At 34.2% G+C, this 26748-nt stretch overlaps 1 protein-coding gene across 2 annotated transcripts; it reads right to left on the bottom strand.

The window, feature by feature from the left end:
* Positions 1 to 6: 6 nt before the first annotated feature.
* On the bottom strand, positions 7 to 22451 carry LOC106129780 (synaptosomal-associated protein 25). 2 transcript variants are annotated; one of them, XR_009657258.1, is made up of 9 exons: positions 22102 to 22451; positions 13735 to 13825; positions 12620 to 12661; positions 8195 to 8243; positions 7210 to 7327; positions 6675 to 6803; positions 6243 to 6387; positions 2887 to 5202; positions 7 to 2169 (listed from the first exon to the last, which is right to left on the bottom strand). XR_009657258.1 is itself a non-coding variant. In XM_013328449.2 (8 exons), exons 2-8 carry the CDS (start codon positions 13822 to 13824, stop codon positions 2104 to 2106), a joined length of 639 nt encoding a protein of 212 aa, XP_013183903.1. In that variant the 5' UTR covers position 13825; positions 22102 to 22450; the 3' UTR covers positions 7 to 2103. The 2 variants fall into 2 exon arrangements, 1 of the variants encoding a protein (XP_013183903.1); XM_013328449.2 differs by lacking the exon at positions 2887 to 5202 and having other exon boundaries at positions 22102 to 22450.
* Positions 22452 to 26748: the final 4297 nt, after the last annotated feature.

The following is a 26748-nucleotide window of genomic DNA, read 5'->3' as shown; positions in this document are numbered from 1 at the left end:
GGAATGTGAAATAATACAAATAGATTTAATTTAACAAAACAATAATGTAATCAGAAATTAACATTTTATACTATCTGTTAATTATATTACTATTCTTAAAGAAAATAGATATAGGTAATAAGTTTATTCTAAATAGTTACATTTTTAGGCTGAATAAAACTGATACAGATTACGCAGGCGGTAAATTTATATCTATCGAATACCTCGATTAATTAACAAAACAATCTCTATAGGTTACAAGACAACTCTGTAATATTATATTATTAAAATATGTACTTAGATAAATTGCCCCGAGGGCACATGTGATCTCTTACAAACTAATATGAGAGAAAAGACATAGAGAAAATTTGGAAAACTCTTAAATCTATCTGGTACACGAGTACAGTAAGTATAATTTGTCAAGCCGCTGCCGTAACTTCTACTATCATTACTCCTAAAGGCCGGTACTTTATTCTTCGTACTTACAACAATACACTTTAAGTAATAAAGTATTTAATATTTAACTATTGCATGTCTTGTCATCACATCGCAATCTACATATTCCCTGTGACACGAAACCTGATTAAAGTTTTACACCACATTTCGTGCGACAAGGTAATTGCATATACTTATTTCAATATTGAAAAAAGATGAGCTATCTATAATATCTGAACTTATTGGTAATAAATGCACAATAAAGAAAAACGTCAAGATATAGTCCAGGCACCTTTATCTTAATCTAAATTAAAATCTACTTTGATAACAAAGCAATTTTAAAATGTCTAAACATCAAGTTTAATACGAAAAACAGTATTCATAATATGTAATCTCAGTAATTCTTTTATTAGTAGACTTTTAAAACATCTTTATTATAACTTCAAAACTGTTATATATTCAGAAATATGATACACAAGCAATACGTAAAATTTAATAGTACATTGAAATATTAATTTGAGCGTGAAAGATTTTTGTGATTAACCGTACTTTCTTTCGATACCCATACCTTATTCTTAAATTTAAGTGCAAATTAATTTTATTAAAAGATATAATTTAATCGTATTAAGTGTGCTCCGAAGTAGAGTGGATCGTTTGCATAAGTACCTATGTACAAAATTTGGTAGATTTAAATTGAGGTCAATCATATATTTTATGACATTTTGGCACATTACTAAAATAAAAATATGTTTGTACCAGTATCCATTTTACTATTATGTTTTCTTCAAATACCTAGCTAAATTTAAATAATATTGTATTTCAAGTAAAACTAAGAACTGTACTTCCTTGCATTATTTTCATCTTTGAGTAATAAAAGATTTTAAGAAACAGCAGATTTTATTAATTAAGACATAAATGTATTGCTTGTAACGCCAAAATTTACATAAACACTATTATATTTAATTTTTATATTTCAATATAACATGGGCACCCTAGTAAGGTAAACCATATAATATATTTATTGCGCCCTACTCAATTTTTTATTAAGTAGGTAATTGAAAAAAATTTACGTATCGGTAAAACGAAGTATGTATTTCAAATATACTCGTGAAATTTTGCCAATAAGCATATGAAATATTTTTTACTACAGCAAAATCTAGACAAATAGCATCATTTATTAGTTTCTGATGTCTGGTGGAACGAGAGGGTAAATTATGAAGCCAAAGAAAAATATATCAGTCTATACATTATTTCACTATCCCGAAATTTCGTTACCTTTTCGTTATCATACAAGTATGTTTTCTATGCAATAAATATTTCAATTCGCTTATTTATACCAACATTTTTTGAAGTATATAATTTTGCATAAACATTATAATAAAATTTTGATTCAGCAACAATTATAACATTCATGATAATCCTTCGTTTATCATTCTTAACCTACACTATTCGACTTTTTACAAATACATTCTAAAATGGAAATTAATTTATGGCGCATTGTACCTATGTTAAAAAGAAAATTTTCTTTTCTAAGATGAAACAAAAATTTTAAATACCTATTCAATTCAATTTTTTTATATACACACATGCGAATATTTATTTTGTTTTCAATAGTTCCCCTCTCGTTACACATGGATCATTGGTTAAAATGCAAAAAAATAAACACTATAGGCGTTTCCGAAGACTTGCTTAAGACTTGAGGAGCTTGTTCGCTCGCTGGTTTGCAACCGCTATGCGAGTCTCGTTGCTTTCTCCCTAAAATGTTATAAAAATATTAAAGATTGATAATTGATAAAATTGAATGTCTATGAAATATTAATACAGCAAAGAAAATATCCATTTTCGATGAGTTTTTTATATATATCATAATTTATATATATCATCATCCTTTAATTTTTTAGGGTTATTCATTTTCCTATTTTTTTTTCGAAATCAAAATGCCAATAAATTGGTGTAATACTCGTAATGCACTTGTCATATTTATTTTAGCTATACTTACAAGTCAGCCGCTGAAGCGATATACAGTTATGGTAAAATATAAAGAATAATCAAATGTTAACGCAATTAACAAAGCACGTTTCGGCAACATCGGCCAAATGCTCAAGTGATACCTACTCAATATCGGTTGAAAAGATGATGAAACAGCATTTAAAGAAGATCAATTAAATATGGAAATAAAAATAAAACAAAAGAAGACTTTACAAAATAAAACAACCAAAAAGAGTTCTTAGAAAATATTCGAAACTGAAGAACGCTCCGACACATATAAATATTCTATCAGACCGCGGTTCCATATTTACTTTTAAAATAGTAAATGAAAGAGATAATGCCAATTTTATTACAAAACAAATTAAAAAACTATACGAAACTGCAGTCTTAAGTTTTGGCTTACAGCAAAGCCTTTTACGACTTGTGCATGTAGCTTGCATATTATACAAGCTGTGCTTAAAAGTGGAATAAAAATATACTCACGGTTGCCGGCGTCGTGTTGTGTGTAATTGTGTGTTTAGGTGTAGGTCTCGTGGTTGTTAGAGCTTAACCAGCGCGACTACGGTACCATCGTGAATTTCATTTCAATGAATTCTCTTAAAATTTTATTAAGTAAGTGATATTATTCATCAACAAAACACTTTACAAAATTAGAAGTAGGTTTTAAAAAAGTTGTGCGAGTAACCAACATAGTTTTGGGAACTTTTACTCGTCTCGGAGATTTGCGTATTTCGTTCAACAAAAATTAATAATAATTGGTAAATTATTACATGCTTCTGACATTTTAACGCTATTCTATTACTTAAAGTATAGTGTATTCTTAACTTTATCACTTCTTTCGATTACCTAACAATCAATCCACAACTTTATAACCTAAGTCATAGTCATAGTTTATACGAGTAATGTGTAAAAATTAACTAATCAGACCAATTTCTGTTGATGTTACATTTTATATTATTTTATTTTGGTGTATTGAACCCTAAAATGATAACTTTTATAAATTTAATTGACTTTAAAAAACAGAATGAAATTAACAAAAAGGGAAAATAAAGAACTAAATATTTATAAATGAAATGATTTATTTTATAATAATTAAATAAATAAAAATTACTAACAATAATTTATGATTAATATTTCATTTATATCTAAGTATTGATTATTAATTACTATAGTTACAGATAAATCAGAATTTTTAATACTTGTCCATAGAAGCAGATATGTTTGTCATATATTGGATATGTGCATACTAAATTTTATTTTTTTAATGAAATAAACTTGGTCGTTTTTAATTATTTTGAATATAATTATTTAATTACTTCAAATTCTGAACAAGTAAATTAATACATATAATAATAAAAAATACTTTATTACATTGGAAAATTTTATAAATTTTGATTTTAAACAAAAATTGAACACATAAATGCTCCTATGAGAAAAGTACTGATAAAAATAATATAAATGAGATCTGATCTTTTCAGATACAAACAAATTTGACGAAGACTTGCATGGCTACACTTACTAGTCACTTAATTTCGAACTATTATCACATATCAACTCATCCTTTACACTCCACCCAAAAATCATTTACGCTTCCTTTAACTTTATAAATTATTATATAAAAAGTAAATTTCTTAAAATAAAAAAAAGTAAGTTGTGACAGGATATAGTTTAATATATGCAAGCGCATGACAATTTGATTAGAACAAGGAACTCCGAGGAATATTATATTATTATGTATTTTAACTACAAATTTTTATTGCTTGTGTAAGTTTAACTTTTTTTTAACAACTCTTATGAATAACACAAATTTTATGACGTTTGCGTTAGCAACATTGGATCCCTAGGTATAACAGTAATTATTAACACTACTAAGATAACAACGGGGTAAATGCACTTTCTCAAAATAACAGATTTCATCGTTTCAACGCCCTATGGTCCTAACAAATCTAGGTATACTTGAGGATAACATAAATATTTATAGTGCAAGTTTTAAATATAGTTGATATTTTTGTAATATAACATGCCATACTGTATTTTATGAACAGTCACAAACAACCTTTTAATTTTTAGTTTGTGTCAATGAAAATGTGTCAAGTCAATGTCTCTCAGTAAAAACTGGTTTGGGCAAACTTGATTTGCAACTAACGTAAATTATAAAACTGACAATTATTTGAACTTCATTAAACACGAACCCAGTAAGCAGTCTCTACAGAAATTTTCGTTTTAAGAGGATGCACCTAATACAAATTTCTTTTGAGCGATTAAAAGTAAAATGATATCAATGTACTGATCTTTGTAGGTAACATTGCGATCAGCAATTGTTTGGTTCATTTAATACAGCAGCACGTTAAGAGGTTAGAAATAGATTTAATATCTTAAAGTTACACTTGAATAAATGTACTTGCTTTTCAAGATAGGAAAGACATGAAGCAAAATACTGATCAGGAGACACATCGCCGATCGCAGAACCGCAAAATGTTTATATGTGAGTATAAATATTAAGGTAATTATTTTTATACCAAAAACAGTTTTTAAATTTCAAGTTCAAATCGATCTTGAAGTTTGGAAACTGTATGGAAATAAATAATGCGTTTGAATGAAAATCAGTTACATTTGAAGCATCATTAAAATAGTTGTAAGTTCAGCTACGAGTAGGTGTCTGCAACCGACGTTGCGTTGGCGCCAGTAGCGACCACGAGACCGAGTGTGTGTGTGTGGTGTGATGGCCGCCGCCGTTTACTTGAGCAGCTCGTGCGCGCGCTGGTTCGCCAGCGTTATCCTCGTTTCGTTCGATTCACCCTAAACACAACACTCTATTCGTTTCTGTTTCATGTTCAATTCACAGCGACTGTAGTTTTTTAGGTACCTCCTCAAAAGGAATTTGTTTTCACAACCTAATGTTTTAAAGTGTAAACGTTTGCCAATGTGTAACAGTCGCTGTCTTTGAAACGTAAGAAAAATGTTTGTTAAACAACATGATGACAGTGTTACTGATGAGGTGGTCTATATTGGAGTTTGTTAGTCAGTTCGATGATTGTGGACTAACACTCGGTTACACAATGACAGTGTGGATAGATGTGTATTTAAGGTATGAGTAGATGTCTCATTAATTTTTGTTCAGACCGGAATAATTTTCACAACAACCAATCAGATCTACCGACATACAACTACAGAGGATTTTATAAGAAAACATGCTATAGAGTAGAGAGGAGTTTGTGACAGTCTGCCGATTTAAGCGAGTGACTCAATTTTGAATGCCAATAAGCAAGAAGATAAGGTCACACAGAATAAAGGAGAGAAAGAAAACAATCTATTCACTGTATCTCTTAGAAACAGGCAAACATTTAGATGGTGAAATGGCAATGAAAAAGGACGAGACAACGCAATATTTACATTGCTGTAAATTTCACTCTGCCTCATTATACAAAAATCATTATATTATAATTTCAAAATTTTGAAGTTTAAATCCAATATTAAGATGTTAATTCATAAAGAGTGCAAGCGAGGTTGAAAATACTAAAAATGTAAAAAGTTGTTCTGAACATTAATACGTTTAGAAATTCCGACAAAAGGCAGAAATAAGAAATAAATACTCTTTGAAGTTGTATTTTTACCAAACCAGTAAAATTTAAATCTCATAAAGAATTTAAATCTCATAAAGTACTCAGAACTTCCATCCCATCAGCTATACAATATATTGGACCAAATTAAAAGAAAAACAAAAGCAACGAATCAGAACTTGACGACAAACACTCATTATTTGAAGTTTTTGGAGATCTGAGTGTCGCGTGCACACTTGATAAAATCTTTTTGTGAAATATCGAAATGAGGGTATTTACCTTGCGGTTGATGCGGTCGATCTGACGGTTCTGGTTCTCGAGTTCGGAGCCCATGTCTAGCGCCATGTTGCGCAAGTTACCAATCATCGTGTTCACCTGACCCATGTTCTCTTCCATCTCGTCTTCGCGAGCATCATTTGTTATTCTGAAATTTCAGCGAAATTTCTTCTTATTTCTTTTGTTATTCATAAACCTAGGATATATATTTAAAACGAGCTAAAGGCAGACAGAGATAAAGAAAAGTTTAGCTCATTGCGGTTATGAATGTATTTCTTTCAACGTTGAGGACTGTCTTACTTCCTTTGCTCTGTGATGAAAAACGTGTCATATGTCCACAGAAAAGACAACATCATTTTCTCATAAACATTAACCGTCGCCAACATAATTTTATGCAAACAGTAAATCATGACTTGTCAAAAATTTGATACAAACCTGCCTATGTAGCCAGCTTGTGGACCTATACCGTTGCGCTCGTCCATCACTCGCTGTGGTTGGTTGTTCACCACTTTGCCGTCATCATTGCCTTTCCACGTACCATCGTCTTCTTTGAATGATGCGCTCCTGAAACATTCATCATAAACATTGTCAAATTTGTATTTCGATATATCTGAAATTGCATTAGTTGATCTTGATTTGGTTAGTAGATCTTGATTTTTATAGTAACAAAAAAAAACTATCTTAAGTTAGACATTTGAAGTTCGACTTTGCGATTGCATAATTTTAGTGAGTTTTGTACAGAAATAGATCGTTTACATTTCAAAGGTACTTGTTAGAAGTTTACAATACAGTTTCTTAAAAGTAACATTACATTTTTAACAGTTTTCTCAATAGCTTAAATCTAACATAACTCGCATTCTAGTAAGTTTATGTATGTCAAACTTCTTTTTGATGACTCATGATAATTCCAGGATGGATAACGCATGTATGTAACAGGTAAGATAATTTAATGTATCTCTAAGAAACATACTTGTTGCATGGCAGAACACAGATCCCGCAACACTTTTCCATTCCCGATAGATTCTTCTCCGCTTCGCGCATATCGGCGTTGATCTGGTCCATTCCTTCCTCGATTCTGTCCAATTGTTCTGTCCACACACACACCAACAAATGCTTTAGAGCCGGCCTTATTTCGCAAAAAAGATTTGTGTGAAGCACCTAAATCTTAATCATTTACTGACGTGTTATTTCAACTTTATCTTTTTTTTAAGTCTCGTTTGTAAATTCTCAACGCTCTCGACATTGATCCGAGCTAAGTATAAGACATTTTTTATTATGAATATGTGGAATTTTATAGGGCTATTTATTTACATGCAATGTTTAATCTTTATACCTTAAGCCATTATTCTTCTATATCACGTCAAATCTAATTTAGAGTCTATAATTATGCTATTATTTGAATGATGTATTTTCAAATAGATTGTTTTTTCTTATGTCTTACACTTGAGCCGGTATAATCTACAGAAAAGAAATATTATTTTTACCTTCAAGTTATGATGTATGTGCTGAGTCTAAGTGATAACAATATTTTACTTTAATAGCTAACATTTAGAATATCAAAAATATTTAAAATTCTAAAACTCATGCAACAGCAAGATTGAAATATACGTGCATAGCTAGATGCGTGGAAAAAACTGAACAAACAAATAAAACCGGTTTAACGTAGTCAGTAGACGTAATCTCGGAGTCCCGATTGCCGCCAGAGGAAATACGGGACCGCGGAGATCGTTTGATGCAATTTATTCTCTAGATTTATTTAGTGTGATCATGACAAACATTTTACCTTTGTTTTTTATCCATTACAAATTTATTGATAGCAAATTTTTTATCGATATTTCAAAGTTGAAAATCATCGCCATTCAATGAACTTCAAAAATTATCTGAATTGGCATTTCAGACAGAAGCTGTACTAAAATATGAGTGATGCAAAATAGTAGGTACTACTGGATGCTTACCGCCCTGTTCATCCAGCATGACCAGGGTTTTCATGCCCACCTCGTGACTCTACAACACAATAATGATGTCACTATAGCTCGCCAAACGAATGCAGAGGAGCCGGAGCGGCGCGCGCGCGACCACCGATGGAAGGACGCGTGCGCTGCGCCCCGACAACTCATACTCAATAAACTCAAACTGATAACTAAAATCAAAATAAAGTAATACATGATCATAGTGAACGCTCCGGGGTGAACCGGGCGACCAAATCACCAAATATGATAAATAATAAAGTAACTTAGCAAATGAGCGTTTCCATAAAGCCATTCCTAAATGAAAAGTGAATGTAGCAAAGTATTGATTTAGTTGAAGAAGAGAAATGAACAAACTAATATGTAGTGTGGCGAGGAGCGAGCGGCGCAGAGGCGGCGCCGCCGACCTCGCAGACAGACACAGATCGCATCGAGCTAACAGTTACAGTCCTACGTTCTAACATAAACAGTACGCTTCTAGCCATGGAAATGAAGGCGTATACCATTTACTCTATACGTCCAACAGATACACTTGATTAACGCGCATTCATTTCAGTACCGCAGGTCATTACGAGAAGAGAATAGTCGGAAAGATAAATAAATATACCTATTAAAAAGCGTTTCGATCAATAAATATGAACGGAAGAACTAAACAGATTGCGCAGCTCATTCAAATTAAATTTTTAGCAAAAGATAGAGTACAGTCTTTTGCGACAATTAGCAACGAACGGCCATCGGGCTTATCTATTTACACTATATTGTCAAAGTCATCCCCATCGAAACATATAGAAAAACACGCAACATCGATCTGAGATAAGTCGTTATTTAAGAGAAACGTCAAAGAAAAACAAAGATTAATTTATTTAACTGCACATTCAAACACAGACGTTCTCACGTTTCGACTACCCAGTTCAGTTTTAACTCTTACCGCCCTGGTGACTCAACATATGAAGCGCTTGCCCCCCGGCGTCCTCGCTCTATACATAAAATACAAATGAAAATAATATCGTAGGAGAGAATATATCAGGGTGTGTGGGTGGCGGGGTGCTGTGTGCGTGCGCCGGTAGGTTATGGCACACATGAGACACACGCGGTGCGGTGCGACGGCGGCCGTGACGCGGACGCGCTACGGGCGTGGCGGCGGGCGGCAGCGTGCGAGGCGCGTGCCGGCGAGCGGCGTTGGCGGCGCGTGCGCTTCTAAGGCCCTCGCCCAGGTTGGTGACGCTGGCGAAGTAGCTCATCGAACAACAAAATTCAACATACAATGTTCGCGGCTGTGACACAAAATGTTGTTTAAGTTCGAGAGCTTAATTAACTTTTATATTCGTAAAGTCGTATAATATGAAACATTATTCATTGGGCTATAGAACCAACTCGAACAAAAACATCATCATGTGCTGAGAATGAGTGCTGTTCGAGTGCTTTCATGACTAAAAGTTTTCTTGATCCTGAAGTTACAGTTGACCTTAGGACGCAGCGCGCGCCGCCCGCTCCGCTCGTCGCTAACACACACTACTCGATCCACAACGACATGCATGCAGTGAAGCTTGCAAGTAAAACCAGATTCAGTTTCATATGTGCTCAGTTTCATATGATTTATGATTATTCTGTGTGATGTCAAGAGTCGTGCGTTGAGGAGAAGCGTTTCGAATTTACTTTGCTCGTTAATATCGATTCGTTTAATGTGATTTAAGTAAAGTTGTTATACAAGAGTTTAGTACTAACATTTGAAATGTATAACGGACGACGGAATACATAATTATACTCTAGTTGTAATGTAAATTCGTCCGACCTGCCTGACGTCGTAGGAGATACAGCTCGTTGTAAGTAGTGCAAAGTGGTGTATAATATCTACATAACGGATAAATTAGGTATACAAAGATGTGGGTATTCCGTGTGCTGAGTTTGAAATTGTAAATACAGTATAGAACTGTGGATGCCCGCACCTTTGCATTAAGTTAGCGTGACGAAATTTGAAATATATAATTAATTCTTTACCCCCTGAACTCTTCTACATCGACGAGACCATCTTCGGGTCGGCTGAAAACCCTATGACGCTCCAACAAAATTAGCGAAAAAGGTAAAATAGATAAAATTGTAAAAATGTAGTGTTGCAAAATTTTGCAGATCACTCACCTCCCTGGTCGTCTAGAGCGACCAGAGTACGAATGCCGGCCTCCTTGCTCTACGCCGCAGAAACAAAAAGTCACAGAGTATGTTAGTTGTGAGGGGTACGGTGGAGTGAGTGGATAGTGGAGCAGCCAAGCTGCTCCTGGCGCCAGGCGTACCGACGTGTTCATAATGTCATGTACGTGTTACGTAGACAGCGATGTACAATGTTGGTTAAGAGGGTATCATCCCAGGCTTTTAAAATATACAGACGCGCCACTTTTTTACATAAAACTAAGGGTTGTGATGATATCCCCTTCAATGTTAATACTGAGTTTAGTTTGTTTGGAGTAAGGCATAGAAATAATTGTGACATTTGGATACATTTCAGTGTAAATAAATTGTGTTACAAAGTTGACATTGTTTTACATAGACGATTTGATGGTGAAATATATTAAATATATAAAGTTACTGACGAACAAATATAAAAATAAATAGGTGGATGATTTTAGAAAAAGTATACCTATGGTATAAGAAAAATAAAAACAATAACGATATATAGGCTGACATTGATAAAATTCTACCAAATTGGTCTGTATGTGTGAGAGTTGGGATTTGGTGTATCTCGATATATTTGTCGGAGTTCAGTGGCAGGTACGGGGGTGTGTTCACGCCCATATTGATAGTATTGTGAATGTTCGAGAAGGCATGAAAATCATACAACATAATAGATTTACAGTCAACAACAGACAGCAGCCACTACACAGAGACCTAAGATACAGTTCAACTAAAGAGGAAAGAACGAACATCAAAATACACTGATCGTTAAATATTGCAATAATTCAGTGTTTGCATGTTGGAAATTTGAATAGTTCAATAGGTAGGTATAGAGAACAAATTAAATCGAAGATAGAGCAGCACTGTCGCCTATGAAGAAATAAGGAATTGTCAGAAAGAAGATTAGATAGAGGTAGAAAGTGCGTATAAAAGTGAGTGGGCCTTAGAGGCAGATTTTGTACCCAGAGGTTTCAGTAAGTTGGTGGCACGAGTTGCGTCCAAGTAGTAGTACAAGGGTTTCGTTTGGAAAGCAAGCCCAAGCACAATCAATGGATTCAGACAGGAAAGCGCACATATTTAGGTCGAATATACACTAGGGGATACTAACATCTGAGAAGTATAAGTTAACTAATAGGGGTTTGAATTGTTCTCTATTCCAAATTTATGGACTTCATGCTTCTGAACCAAAAGAAAAAAATAACTTGGGCAAGTATTTTGGGAGCTGACGGTTAAACAATTGAAAATGACGTCCTTCCATTTTGATTATTTGAGTTGAATCTACATCGTTAAAGGCGAACTCGTGATTACTTTGTAAATTAACTGTCAGCGCCAAGGGTCAGATTGCCCGGAAAGTTAAAATTTAATCACACAAAATGTACAATGCTACGAACAACATAAAGGGCTATAGAGGTCACTAACAGTTTTGGACACAGTAAGGCACGGATCATGCAACACCCATATTTATGGATATAATAACAAAATTTGATTACATATAATTTAATATAGGAAAACATAATAAAAATAACAGGAAAATTATTTGGAGAGCTAATATATATACATACAGTTAATATAGGTAAAACATAATGATATTTAGCAACATCGATACACAACAGCCAGGGATAGCAGAGGCTGCGCCCTAGGGGGTACGTGGGACGGGCGTCGGAGACCAAACCGAGCTTGGGGCTATCCATGACACTTCCGCAATACCCCTCACTCCCTCGCATCGAGAACACCTCTCTCACAGATGATCACAAATAATCACAATAACGAACATAACTAAACGGAAATAATTAACTATGAGGGGAAACAATGTTAATCTTTTAAACAAACGCGTTTACGGGTCTACACAAATATCATCTAGATACATCTGTAGTTATCAAAAGACATGTTAACTCTTTCCAGTATACTTGCATCGCTTGGAAAATTAATACATATAGGTTAAATTAAACACAGATTTAAAAACAATCCAATATTCAAATAATGAAACTGATATAAAACGAAATTTTCGCAATATATTAACAAGATTTACTCTGTAATATGCAACAACTAACGTTACTCTTCGTTTTAATATCATTTTCTTATCTCAGGAGTATAAAGACAAGTTATTTTAGTTACTCATTTATTTCTTTTCATGAAATTAATAGGTATTATTTCAATTAATCGTTGTCAGTTACAATGTTTAGCCTGACACTAATGTGATTATTCTAGATATAAATAACTAATATATGTAAGTAAACTAAAACCCACCTCCTCGCATAGTTGCATCATACGCCTCGTCGACTCCAGTGACTGAAATTATAACATTAACAATATTAGCCATAAAAAAATTTTAATTGAATAACTTTTTTCAAGGACACATATTACTAGAATCATTATCAAATAAAATGGAGAACAATTTATAAAATTATACCAGGCCAGATTGAGTTGAGCAGAGTTGATTCTATTATCGGACTTTGATATGTAATTGTAATATATGACAAAACTGGCTTTTGCCCGGGGCTTCGCTCATGGACATTGTTGTTTTGCGCAAATCCTAACTAAACAGTCTTTTTCCTGGATATAAGTTACTTACTTACGTTCTTCTCAGTACTCCTAAAGGCTTGATGCGTGCTTTGGATTACTTTTTCCCGCGAATTCTTACGCACAAGACACGTTTTTCCACTCCCGTGTGAATTTCGGAAAAACTAAGCTCAACTACATACATACATGAAATCACTTCTCTTTCCAGGAGGGGTAGGCAGAGACCACATATTTCCACTTGCCACGATCCCTGCATTCTTCTTTCCACATTCATAACTCTCTTCATGCAGGCTCGTCGGTTTCGGGTAGGTACTGTTGACCTGACCTTTTGCCAGAACGTCTCTGACTTGATCAAGATACGTTCGTCTAAGCCTTCCCACTTCGACAGTCCTATTCATACTTCTCTTGTATACTTATTTGCTTAGTCAATCTGCTTTCATTCATCCTTTCGACATGACCAAACCATCTAAGCATTCCCTTTTCTATTACTGTCACTATATCAAAGAAATAAACATGCCAAATTAACGATACTAAAATTAAATATCATTTTTCTTCTACTCCAGACTAATCAGAAACTGTTCGTTTTCCATCATGACCTGACCGGAGATCGAAACTGGGACCTTACATAGATGAGAGTTCCATTTAGGCCCATCTAAACAAGAATACAATATATAAACAAATTATAACATACCCTCGTAATGTTTGGCTTAGTAAATGTTTGGCAATATTGCGAATTGGTTCTTCTGAGAATAAGCCATTACATTTTGGTAATTAGCTATTAGCGTAAATTAGCCAAACTAACCGTTGATTCAAAGGCGTAAAATAAAAATAACTTCACTGACCTCATCGGTGACTTGACCGGCGCGCATCTGAAGTTGTTCGAGTTCGCTGCGAGGCGCGCCATTTTCGGCGGGTGGCGCTGGGGCTGGCATCCTGTAATATATTTTGTGATTTATTATACTTTATTTACTTCAAAAAAGATTGTTATAAAACAATAAAACTAACGTCGAAAAGTTTTTCATCAAAATCTTCGTGGATACTTTATATTTATTCTTTTTCAATTAAGAACTAATTAAACAAACATTAGAAATGCTTTTATAAAAAATATTCTTAACCAGTGTTACTGATCGGGAATACAAAGTGCCAATGTGTAACAGTGTTACTCATTGGGAAAACGATAGTTGCAATATGTACCACTGCTACACAACGGGAATTTTTTTCCCATTGAGTAACAGTGTTACAGATCGAGGTGTGACTGAATGGGAACAAACCGATTTAACTTGAACCGTTTTAGCATAGGTACCTAATTGTTTCATCCGTCTTACAATACACACTGCAAATTACAATACATAATTTAGTATCAAGCCTGGCATGATGCCTGCGTTGGTCGCACGAAATCAAACAGAAGGCAGCATGTCAATGAATTTGTTTTTGCTCTATTAAGAGACTATCGTTCTGTTGCTTAGATCATGTTGGCATTTCGGGGGGAGCCATTGTATATTATGTAAAATCATTCTCAAGGAAGTAATGTCTTACAGTATTGTTTTCGCATTGTACAAGACGTGTTATAATAATCCTTGGAGTAGGTGAACTGAATTAACTTGCGATAAGAGTTAAATGTTACGTAGTTAACAAAGGTTAGCCGATGTGCGGCCTTCACCGCGAGTCTAATTCAAGTCTACTGACGGCCCACTACTTAATGTCCAATGTACCTACTCGTATATAAGCCATAGTTTGTCAGGTTAAATTTATTCGGGAAAAGATATAGAAACACACGGCTCAAGAGCCTGGACCCATATACCAATCAAGGCGAGGTGGCACAGATATCTCCTGGGCCCATCGCATTGTTAAATATTAAAGATACAATGGAATCCACAGCGAGTGATCTTAAAGCTCTGTCCTTATTATTCTAAAAGAGTTTAAAAAAGCTAGTATTTTTTAAACTAGGGCTATTGACAAGAACATACTGCATAAATAGGGCACCGTGGAATGAATAGTTAAAAGCAATGTTTGTCTGAGGAGTTTTCTGTTCAGTTGGCTTTGTTTTGGTACAGTCGGAAATAGGAGATGACTATGCAACTTGCAAAAAAAACCTAAATAAAAACGAAACTACTTAATTATTCATTTTCAATTTTTAATTTTAACACTAAGCTCTTTGTAAAAATAAAAGTGTAATGGGATGTATACACCTTACGGCAAAAATTGTCCAAATAACAATGAAAATTGCATCAAAGTCCATGGTGTGGTTAGGAAAGTCTAGAAACAAATATAAGCGGCGGTCGATTTTGATGTTGTATTTAACAACAAAGTTATGAACATAAGTCGATAAGTGTACCCAGAGCTATTTAGCATTTAGCATAAAATATAAAGGCAACGGGCGAGTAAAGGAATATGTCTTAGTAAGTTTGCAAAAGGACCTAAAATGCAAAATAACACTTATTTTTAGATCATATTTGAACAATGAACTTGGTAATATCATAAATACGGACGGAGACAGGGTGGTCACGACCTTGAACACCGAGGAACAAAGAAGGGGGCGCCTAGCTTGCCCTACACCCCCTAACGCCAGGACTGTTTGCGACCCGTGATTCTAGTTCAACCACGTCGTTAAATTATACGAGCTTGGTGTTGTACAATATTATGAATTTGTTTATCGATTATGGTAATGCTTACTAGGATCAGAACTCTGTAAGTAAGATATACCTAGTGATGAAAATATTTTTAAGGGTGTAAAATATCAGATTTTTTTTGTTGTTATTGACCATTAAATCGTTAATTTAAAGCGTTGCCGGTCGCGCTTTAGAATAGGACCACTCCATCTTTTTCCCATGGATGTCGTAAAAGGCGACTAAGGGATAGGCTACAATAAACTTTTTTAATTTTTGATCATTTAGCCATACAGCTGAAATTGGCGTTACAGTCTTTCCGAGACTGTTGGCTCTGTTTGCCCTAAAATAAATAAAGACTTGATTATATATTTGTATGTTTATAGCTGAACGGGGAAAGTACGAAACTTCCCTTGTAATTATATCTGACCTATTTTTCATCTGTTTTCGACTTTATACACGTAACGAACAAATTTTAAGATAATATAAGATTTGAAAAGAGCAGCTCTAACATTTTAGAAGACTCCAAATTTGGATGCAATGCTATTAAAGAAACACCGCAGAAAAGATTGAAAAGGTTATAGATGTCATTGACATGAAAACAATTACGGCTATCGCGGCATACCAATTGCTTGGCTTCAATGACGACATTGTTTTATTTTTGTGAATTCCATATTTAGAATTTAATCAATTAATGAAACGTTATTGTTTTATTTTGTGGAAAACTATTAAGTGGTATAATAATGCAGAAAATGATGCAGTATTATCGAAATGCACTATGTTCTAATTGAATTCTGCTTACGCTTCAACTATTTTGCACAGGAGAATAATGCTTGTACTTCAAATTAACCTGTACACCTGAACTGCACAATCTGTAAACTATAATAAATGGCATTGGTTCCTTTTGTGTTCATTCGTGTGAACAGATGAAAGTAATGTCTCCTAAGTTTCTGGAAGCGATCCAACTACGTAGAACTATCGTGGCCCTAAGCGTGCTCTATCGCTGGCTCTACTGCGTATATGTAACGACGAGTCTGTCCACTTATTCATACAATTATTTATAAAATCATTTAATTCACCTCCATACTTCGTAATGATAATCGTAAATATTTGGATGTCATAGAGATCACGCTTCTACCAATAAATTTTATTGTATTAACTTAGTAAATGTTCACTTTCAATGACAGCTTGGAGCGATTTACAGAGGGATTTATTTAACCAAATTTGCGGCGGCGTTTATTTAATGAAAAGTTGAAAACAAAGACAGAGGTCACCAAGGATTACGAAGTTTGCTCTCAAAGAGATAATGAGAGAGTTAAATTTGAAAAGAAAATTTTATTAAATATTCACGTTTACCTTTTTAACAGACGTAATTCGAGTTACATAATTAAGTTATAAAAATGTGGAACAACTAAGTCCTTAACAAAAACAGAAAAAACTAAATAAATAATATTCCAGTTGATTATTCCTCTAATGACAATTTTAAAAGCGAAATAACAAATATAGAAAGACGAGTTTGTTTACCAATGGGTGATTGTATCAAGCTACGATTTACGTCGTAAAGATCGAAACATTCTATAAATGTAATGGAACTTGAAGATAGTAACCTAACGGTTAATTTAGTAAAGACTATAAAGCGGCATGAATGGCTGTCGGGGTCCTTAATGGAACGAGAGTGAAAATTTTATAAGGGCGAGCATGAGCATGATATTACATATAAAATGAATAGAACGAGTGGTGTAGAGGCATACGTAACATGCTATCGCGTGCTGGGAGTCTACTGGGCTGAGCTGACCTTTGAATTTTAATGACAAGCCGTAGAGGTTCCTCGCTTTAAATCGTGCAGGTCTTATTTATGGGTGAAGCAAACACTAGAGTTGGTAAAATATACAGAAAAAGTTGATTAATGAACTTGGCCGCGATTAAGAAATCTGGGCTGGATTGTAATATGCGTAAAAAAAAAAAACAATGTAGAATACAAGTTTAATATAACTGCCGTTTTGGGAGTGGATACTATTTAACCGCCAAAAACTTCATTACATACAAATTGCCTTAATATCAATGCTAGTAGGAATAGAGATGTATTATATGATAGATTTTTTTGGAAAGTATGTAACATTCATATTTGAAGCTATCTGCATAATGGAGGTGCAAATAAATTACAAAAAAGAAATACAGTATTTCATAAATCAAAACGGCAGGATCATTTAAGGATTTAGTCAGTTGAGCTTTCCTGAAAACGTATTCTTAGCATTGGAGATGGTTCACTACACAGCACGTTTGTGGCCTGTGAAAAATCAATAGTCGCGCGCAGCCTAACCGAGGCTGAATCAGCGTCGTCTCCCGATGCAAAAACTGAAGTGCTAACATGCTGTAATTACATGATAATTCATAGCATCACCATCCCGACATGTTTCAGCAGCGGTTGTCAGCGGATAAGACGTGACTAAACTACTTCTGACAAATTTTATGACATCTTCAAGTTTCTGTTAGAATTAATGAAAGCCTATTCACAGTCCTCTTTGTTTCTATATAACAATCATCAAAATGAGCCCGTCGTGAAATTGTAGCACAATGTAGTGTCATATTGTAGCGGACGGAAGTATTTTCCCTATATTGCCATCACTTTGACATGGGATTGTCCGGCTCCCAAATTTCAAATTCAGTGTCAGGGCTGGATTTACAGGGAAAGCCGATTGAATCCATGCCAATACAATATTGCACGATGTTTCCGTTAAATTGGTTTAAAATATTATGAAACGATTTGTTCTTAACATAATATACATATTATTAAACTTAAACATTCAATCGAGGTTTTGGTTCGGGATGGTCATGATTTTTTTGATGATTTGCCTATACATAATAGCTTCCTACCTAGAGATATACAACAAGGGATTGGTTGTTCTTGTTGTGTTGATATTTTTCATGAAGCTTATTATATTTAGATATCAATCAACTAGAAGATATCTAAATATAATAAGCTACCTATGGAAAGTTTAAAATAAGACGTAGTTTCATTTAGGTTTGAACGTTAAAGAAAATCCTCGTATACCCAGTGCTTGCACAAAATATTTATAAGGTGACCTCTTTTCGGAGAGGACATATTTTATGAAAAGTTTTTAGGTACGTTTGTTTCTTGTTAGATACATTCTTTAGAGATCTGTTTTAATCAATTAGGTGCTTTGTAAATCCCTATACATATAAATCTTAATTTTGGGTACTGAAAGGGTACTAATTGTAGCGGGCTATAGAATGCTTTTTTAATAAAATGAGATTTTTGAGAGAAAGTCTTCGTCAGTATTAGCAGGAAGAGACAGTAAATAACAGTCGTAAGTATTGTCATAGATAAAAATCCTATATCTGTGGTGTTGTCCATTACATTCTCATTAGTTTCAAGACAAAGATTTCACGTTTATTTTAAGGGAAGTAGCTTTTCAAATTTCACTACTACGGTGTTACTATTTGCCTGGTAAGGTCGTCAAGTCTTGAGAAACTTGCGAGCTTTTTGGGGAATACAAATTTTAACTAGCTATATATAACATGTCGGCCGGACACAAACAGAAGAAATGTTTGGTAAGATGTGGTGTTGTCAAGTTGGCAGGGATGATATGCGAGTCAATGGACTCAAATAATTTGAGGATGCTGAAATCCGGTCAAGGTTAAGAGAGAAATGTCGGAAATAGGATGATCGTTGGGCCCGAAAAAGGACAACTGATAAAGAGCTGCTGACGATTCGGACCCGCAAATTGAAGAAAAAAAATAAGGACTTCTTTGTCTTCGAGTAAGGCATACTGCTTGTAGGTACACAATGCTTTTTGATATTATACAAAGCAGAGGTTTATATATATGTTTCATTTGGGAAAGTCAACCTAGGGAAAGGCAAATTAACTTGGGATTCTTCAGTAAGGCTTGCAAAATGTCACTATTTGAATCTCAATTATTCTATCACCATGTCATACAGCTGAACGTGGGTATTATCGGTATTTCGATACTGTTGGCTATGTCTATTCAGTAAAGGTTGAATATTTGTATATATATTTTAATAATACCATTGTATTCAATGTGTTTATTTTATACGCAATATAATCTCCTATCATGATGGAGTTGATGGAATCGTGTGATTCGTTTTGACGTCACATTGACGCAAAAATGTAAAGATTTAAGTCATAGAGAAAATTTAGGGTTAATTTATTTAATACTGTGTTTTTTTGTTTTCGTATTATGGTACATTTATGGGATAAGAATAAACATGTAATTGATATAACCTCGAAGGATAAAAACTTCATAGTAGGATAAAACCTCCTTGGTGCAGTTAGCTTTACGGCCTATTTGTAGCAGTAATAGTGTTCTTGCTTATTTTCATTACTTTCATAAGCTAGAACACTTATCTTACACGAAACACTATTCCTGTTTCCATAGGACTCGGATTTCGATTTTCGGTCAGGTAATGATGATAAAGAAGGCGGACACCGGAATCCTTAACAAGGAGATGAGGATAGAAAAGTGGGCCACATAAAAATTATTTTTTTGTTTTGAGAAAATGTTACGGGTTCAATATGGTAGACGGCTAGGCAAGGAAATATCTAAACATGCCGGAAACTTACCACCTCAGGTACCATCCAAAAGAGCTACTTTACAATGCTCTGAAGTGGAAACAAACACTCTGATGAAGTTTAGGTACCTATTCAATGTTTTGTTTACAATCTCTTGTTTTATTTTAAGCTTTTTCGTACATTTATCATGATGTCTCTGAAAGCAATTCAATTCAATCTGGATTCCCGAACTCGTCAGAACGAATTTAACGCCAGACAAGAATTCAATTACCTACAATGTTTGCTACGCAATGTTGTAGGTCTGTCTGTACATTTTAAGTTTAAAAATGAGTCATAGTGCTTGACTATTCATCTTATGTGAATTATTGAATTGAATGACTATTGAATTATTCAAAATAATTTATTAAAAATAGAATTAAAATAGCTTCATATGTTTTTGAGCTGTGATGCCACAGACAAACTCAAAGGCAGACAAGTCTGATGTATAACACCCCTCTTTTTCCGGCGGGGATTAATAAGAGACGAGGTTTTACTTCGCTCGCGCGAATTAAAACCTCGTCGAAACCAAACTTGGATCGGCTGAACGCCCAAGGATAAAAACCGTCGAACGTCGCCGTTGACGGAGTTATTCAACGACTCAATCGCTAAAGTAGCAAAAATGTTATGGTTTACTAAATTCAATGTTGTGTACAATAATCATATTAAAATACCATCTCGACCTCCAGCAAAAAGTTTATTAAGTTGAAGTTGACCACAGTCTGAATATGGCGGCTCAATTTAACCGGTGACTCATTTCCCTTCTGATGAATCAGATAACTATTCACATCAACATCAACGGTACTGTCAAAAAATTAGAGGATTACAAATTTATCTTCTCTCTCTTTCTGGCGTGTACTCCCATGTAAGGACATTTTCTGCCAATTTGCTTGCGGGCCTCGGGTCAACTATTAGACAATTCCTGTCACTTTGTCTGGTCTTCGGCATCTCTTCTTCTTCATGGCGTTAGTCTTGGTTACATACCAAAACTAAATTTTCAAAAGCATATATACTCTGCCTATTATAACAAGGTAGTAAGGGATTGTTTAACATTTGAAAATACCTAGTAGGTACTTATTTGAACATGACATAATGTAGTCTAGGGGAACAAAATTATTGGGTTAAATAATATTTGGAAACAAATAGAGCATCCTAGCTATATAAATTATTTTTGTATCCAAGAGACAATAAGCAGATATTTAATCATTAAGACAGAGCCAACAGTATTCAAAAGCCTGAAAGGCCCCGTCCAGCTGTATGGCTTCATCATACAGTAACATGTCACTGCCCATTGCCTAAAACTTAAATTCCAAGTTTATGATCAGCATAGAAGATACATATGTAAATAAAATTATGCTCCTACTTTTTATTTCTTAACTGATGAAATAAAAATTTATTACTGCAATAATTCATTTATTTATAAATTTTTGTTAAATCTTTTGTTGCTTATATTCAAGCGAATGATCAAATAAGGAAAAAAACAAATGCCCTCCTTCAAATTGCAAGAGTTAACAAGGCTCTCACTTGGGACTCCTGACTCAAACAAAAGTTTTATTACTTCTCTTAACAGTAAGTGAAAAATACTTTAATTTTATGTCTTACAGATAGTATGTTCAACACATTAAATTGACAGGAATGGGAGAAAGTTGAAGATTTTATATTACGACCAGGTGAGTGTACAGACTTCAGAACATATCGATGATTAGCTACTTATCATCATTAAAAACGCTTACATATGAAATTTTACGTAGGAAGGTAAATACTTCTTGATAACGATGATAATGAAACTATTATTTTTGCAATAGAATTGCGCCCATGACATCATCCAAACTTGCAGGGTGGTGACAAATCGAAAGAAACCTTATTATAGATCTACAAAGACGTCTTATTTTAATATATTTAATGCAATTTAGTCAAATACGTGTGGGTTCGCGTAAAGATGATGCGCCGATTTACAATGCGACACATCAAAAGATTTCTATTGAATAGACAGATGGATCAAACAATGACTTACCTGTTATATTTATTTTATATTAGCACCCAAATTAAACCAAAAGCGACCAAAGCCACTTAGCACTCCAATAGGCACCAAAATACAGCACGAAATAAATGGATTTCTCTGCTTGCTTGCTACACTGACAGCTCAGAGGCTGGTCGATCAACTCTGCTGAAGGGAGGTTAGCTGGCCCCGAAATGCGCAATGTTTTGACTATGCGCATTGACCTTCATTCCCGTAGCATGCGCAATGGAATTAAGTATTATTATACAATAATTTAAAAGTGCACTTTTTACAATATGTTGTAAATACGCAACCACAAAATCATTTGGACCATTCAATTCATTTTTGTTCACAATTTGTATTGTAATTTACAGTGACATCTAGTGGTGAATTAAGTATTAACGAAATGTCAAAAACAAAAATGACGTTATTCGGTAACAGATGGCGCTATATGGCTTAAAAATTAATAAGATTTTTAAATTGATATGATTGAAATCTGAGTCTGACCTAGGGTTGCCACCTTTTTTTTTGAAGAAAAATAGTATTTTTTTTTAATTAAAAAAATATATAGTACTTTTGGGATATTCAAGAAGAAAAAATAGTATACATCTATTTTCAATCATTATTTCTTTTTCCATGAGTATTTATTATTACTTTTCGCTTTTGCCATCAATGTTCTATTAATTTTAAAATAATACATGAATGAGTTTCCTTCAAAAATTCCCTATACAGCGCTGCGGGTGCGTTCCATTCACTGTCAATTCAAAAAAATAGCGACAATTGAATTAGCGTATAAAATATAGTATTTTTCGTCCTATATTGTTTTTATATAATATATAGTACAATTAACTTAAATATAGTACGATACTATAAAATATAGTACGGGTGGCAACCCTAGTCTGACCATTACGAAAGTTTGGCCCGTCTCATATCCATGAAATACGCAAGTCTGGAGCTTGCATTAAAGTTATACATACAATCGTATTATACATACATATAATATATGGTCACGTTTATATATGTAGATAGATATATATAAAGCCCTTCGCCTAAAAAAAGAATCCCGCGTTTGTAAGCCTATCCCTTAGTCGCCTTTTACGACATCCATGGGAAAGAGATGGAGTGGTCTTTTTTTTTTATTGGTACCGGGAACTACACCATTTAAGTTATACCTACCTCGGCATAATTTGAAAATACAAACGTACATATTATAATCACGTCTTATCCCTTACGGGGTTGGCAGAGCCAACAATCTCGAGAAGGCCATTTTCAGCTGTATGGCTTAAATAATGGACAATGCTAATTAGTTTGGGAGCGAAGATAGAACATACCTAATGCGTCCCAGCTGTATCTTCGCATGCAGATTGTAAGGCAAGGCTTATATACCTACTTTTAGGCGACGGGCTAGCAACCGGTCACTATTTTGTTTGTAAGTATTTCAATTCCATCATAACTTGAAAAACAAGGATTATTCAGATCTACTGAACTCAATCAGAGTGATTAAATGATCACGCCAAGGCTTTGTGAAATAAAGTCGAACTTGTAACATTGTTCTATATTTTTACATGCAATAGGTAGTGTACTACTTAGGTAAGTAGTAATGATCGAGTATAAATAATCAAAATATGGCTTCTCTGAAAAGGTTGGTCGGATATCTCTGATAGGAGTCGCTTCATTTAAATACTTACAACTTGCTCAATCCAGGATCATGGTCAAAAAGCGTACAAATAATAACCTGAACTAATGGACATGGTTGGTTCAGGTTACAATGAAAAGTACTTTCGTCTAATGCACATCATCCAAGTCGAGTTTCTTATTCTTAAACATAACTTGTCACTAGTACGAAAAATAGAAATCGTTATTTATATATAATTGTATATTTCTGTACAACAAGGAAAAAAGAGCAACTTAAAGGTTCATGAAAATCAGTCGGAAGTCACTTTGTGTTATTAACTAACCTAACCCAGTAACCACTCCTGATTAAAGGCGCGGTCCCGGGGGAAGAAGTAACTGGAACATAATAAAAAAATCATCATGCTTTCCATAATATATATATCTTTGTTGTCAGATCAGTTCAAGAGTGAGTATGAGAGTTATGTATCTGGATGAAGCAAATATGCAGGATCGTGTCAATGGAAAGATGAAGTCTCTGTCTACCCCTCAGGGAAAAGGGTCCTTCCCAAGGAGACGATGTGAACTGAGACCAGGAGGAATGATTGCCAGGAGGATATTTGAGCTTATTTTCATGCTTGACTCACGTGATGATCTAAGATCGATCGGTCTGGAAAGAATGTGAGTCTTACTGATATCTACACGTAGTAACTGATAACTCGGCTTTGAGTTATTTAAGTAGCCACTTACATATATAAATATAATCACGTCTATATCCCTTGCGGGGTTGACAGATCCAACAGTTTCGAAAAGACAGATAAGCTTCGTTCAGCTGTTTGGCTTAATGATAGAATTGAGATTTAAAGAGTGACAGCGGTTGCTAGCCCATTGCCTACAAGAAGAATCGAGTTTATAAGCCTATCCCTTAGACGCCTTCTACGACAACCATGGGAGAGGGATGAGTAAGCCAGTGGTCCTATTCTTTTCCTATTCGGTGCCGGGTACCATGAAATCTTTGCTTGCGCGATTTAGGTTTTTCGCTGTTTTTGATTGATAGGGTCGCGTGATTTATTTTTATTTTTGTGACTTGTGGCTTATAGATGTCGCCACAGTTGCAAAATCTATCTATCTATAAATATAAAATACAAAATGAGTGATTGACTGACTGATTTATAAACGTACAGCCCAAACTACTGGACAGATCGTTCTTAATTTGCTATGCAGACAGCTGCAATGATATAGGCATCTGCTAAGAAAGAAATTTTAATTAAATTATTTAGTACTAGCTTTCCGCCCGCGGCTTCGCCCACGTATAATTCGGTTATATAAGGTATCATAGGCATTTAACGCCCGCTTAATTTCAATTCAATATATTATTGAATAAAATGATTGGATTAAAAAACTGTTTAGAAAAATAGTTTTATTGTCAAAAAAAGAATACAAAAAACTAACACATATATGTTATCAGTCATATAAGATTATGAAAACAAAGACTTTCTGAATAGCCTGTCATTGGCGTTACTGAACATACAGTTTTTAGTAACGCCCATATATTTATTTACGTAATATCTTAATAAACACATATATTTCGACTTAGAGCCGTACAAAACTTAAAAGTATATTATATTATCTTTTTTTAGATAGCATCATAATTATCATTATATGAACTACAAATACTAAAATATTATAATTTTATAACACTTTCAAACATCTCGTAATTTCTACTTAATCATCTATAACAAAAATATTTCACTTTTAACATGTTCTATAACAATAGAAGATCAATTTTTAAAGGATTTTAATAAAAAATCAGATTATTATTAAAATGCCTTTTGGGCGCTATTCACCGTAGGTGGCTAATGACGCCCCAAAACAGTACGTCAGTTAACGCCCTGAAATGAAGTAAATTAATATTATAGCTTAAACACAAATGAGATCAGTAATCAACTTATATATCCTACGGACTATTCAGAGTATCAGTAATCAGTCTTACAATCCTTTGAAATTTTAATATTTTTCTATTTATTCGCAATTTGAACAAATTAGTATAAATACGCCCACTTAGGATAATAGCGCCCATACAGGCTATTGACGCCCAAACCTCACGTCACGGGGCGTTATTACCCGAATAGCACCTTGTACCTAGTTCTCATATTTTCACACATAATTACAAACAAATCAATCAAATTGTCAATGAAATATGAATAAAGATATCTAAATAGAACGCTTATCACAAAATTAGACATGTAAATTACAGAAAATGAATTAAAACTTACGGATTTGTCGGAGTATTTTTTATAAGAACAGCGTGCACTGCCGGCGTCCTTCAAGTTCGGTTCATAACTGAGCGACCGATGGCCTGAGCGGCGCCGCGTCGCGTCCGCGCGTTCCTATTGGTTTATTCTATGTGTGCATGAAGTATAACGTAACTCGTGTGGCATTATCTCCGATTTTTAGCATTCGGGCGTTTTTACACATTGGGCGTTAAATGCCATACCTACCTTATAGCGTTTTTTAATGATCTCGACAGGGCTTTTTCTTCCACAGGCTGAAATCTTGTTACAACTGGAATTAAATATAGCCTGTGTTACTCAGGGATGATGTAGCTTTCTAATGGTGAATGTTTGAAATCGATTCAGTAGTTTATCGATTACATGTGTAAACAAACAAACATATAAAAAAATAGATTGTTCCTCTTTATAATATTAGTATACATACAAATCTATATAGAAAAAGTAAAGCGAGACAAAATCATCGTCTCAAAAGAAAAAAAAACAGGATTTATAGGACGAAGAGGCCTCACAGGATTTCCTTGTAAACAATATTTTTAGTTTTTTTATTATTTACCAGTATGAACAGGTTAGAGGGAGAGCTGACACGCGAGCAAGCAACATACAGATGTCCATGAGAGAAACAATCTTCTCTTAAATCAACACCAGCGACTTTAAAAGTTTGCCCTTGAGACTTATTTATCGTCATCGCAAAGCAAACTGCATACCGATTACGCCGAGATTTATGGACCGATTTACGTGATTCTTTTTTTGTTCGGTA

The sequence above is a fragment of the Amyelois transitella genome, chromosome 18 (genome assembly GCF_032362555.1).
Source record: "Amyelois transitella isolate CPQ chromosome 18, ilAmyTran1.1, whole genome shotgun sequence".
Classification (NCBI taxonomy): Eukaryota; Metazoa; Arthropoda; class Insecta; order Lepidoptera; family Pyralidae; genus Amyelois; species Amyelois transitella.
Note: the sequence above shows the minus strand (reverse complement) of the source record. Positions and strands in the feature narration are given on the sequence as shown.

Excerpts from the sequence above, each read along its gene's own strand:
- LOC106129780 (XM_013328449.2), bottom strand. The coding sequence starts at position 13,824 with ATGCCAGCCCCAGCGCCACCCGCCGAAAATGGCGCGCCTCGCAGCGAA. Across the intron at positions 12,662-13,734 it reads CCGGTCAAGTCACCGATGAG|TCACTGGAGTCGACGAGGCG; the intron begins GTCAGTGAAGTT and ends TTATAATTTCAG. Across the intron at positions 2,170-6,242 it reads TCGACCGCATCAACCGCAAG|GGAGAAAGCAACGAGACTCG; the intron begins GTAAATACCCTC and ends ATAACATTTTAG.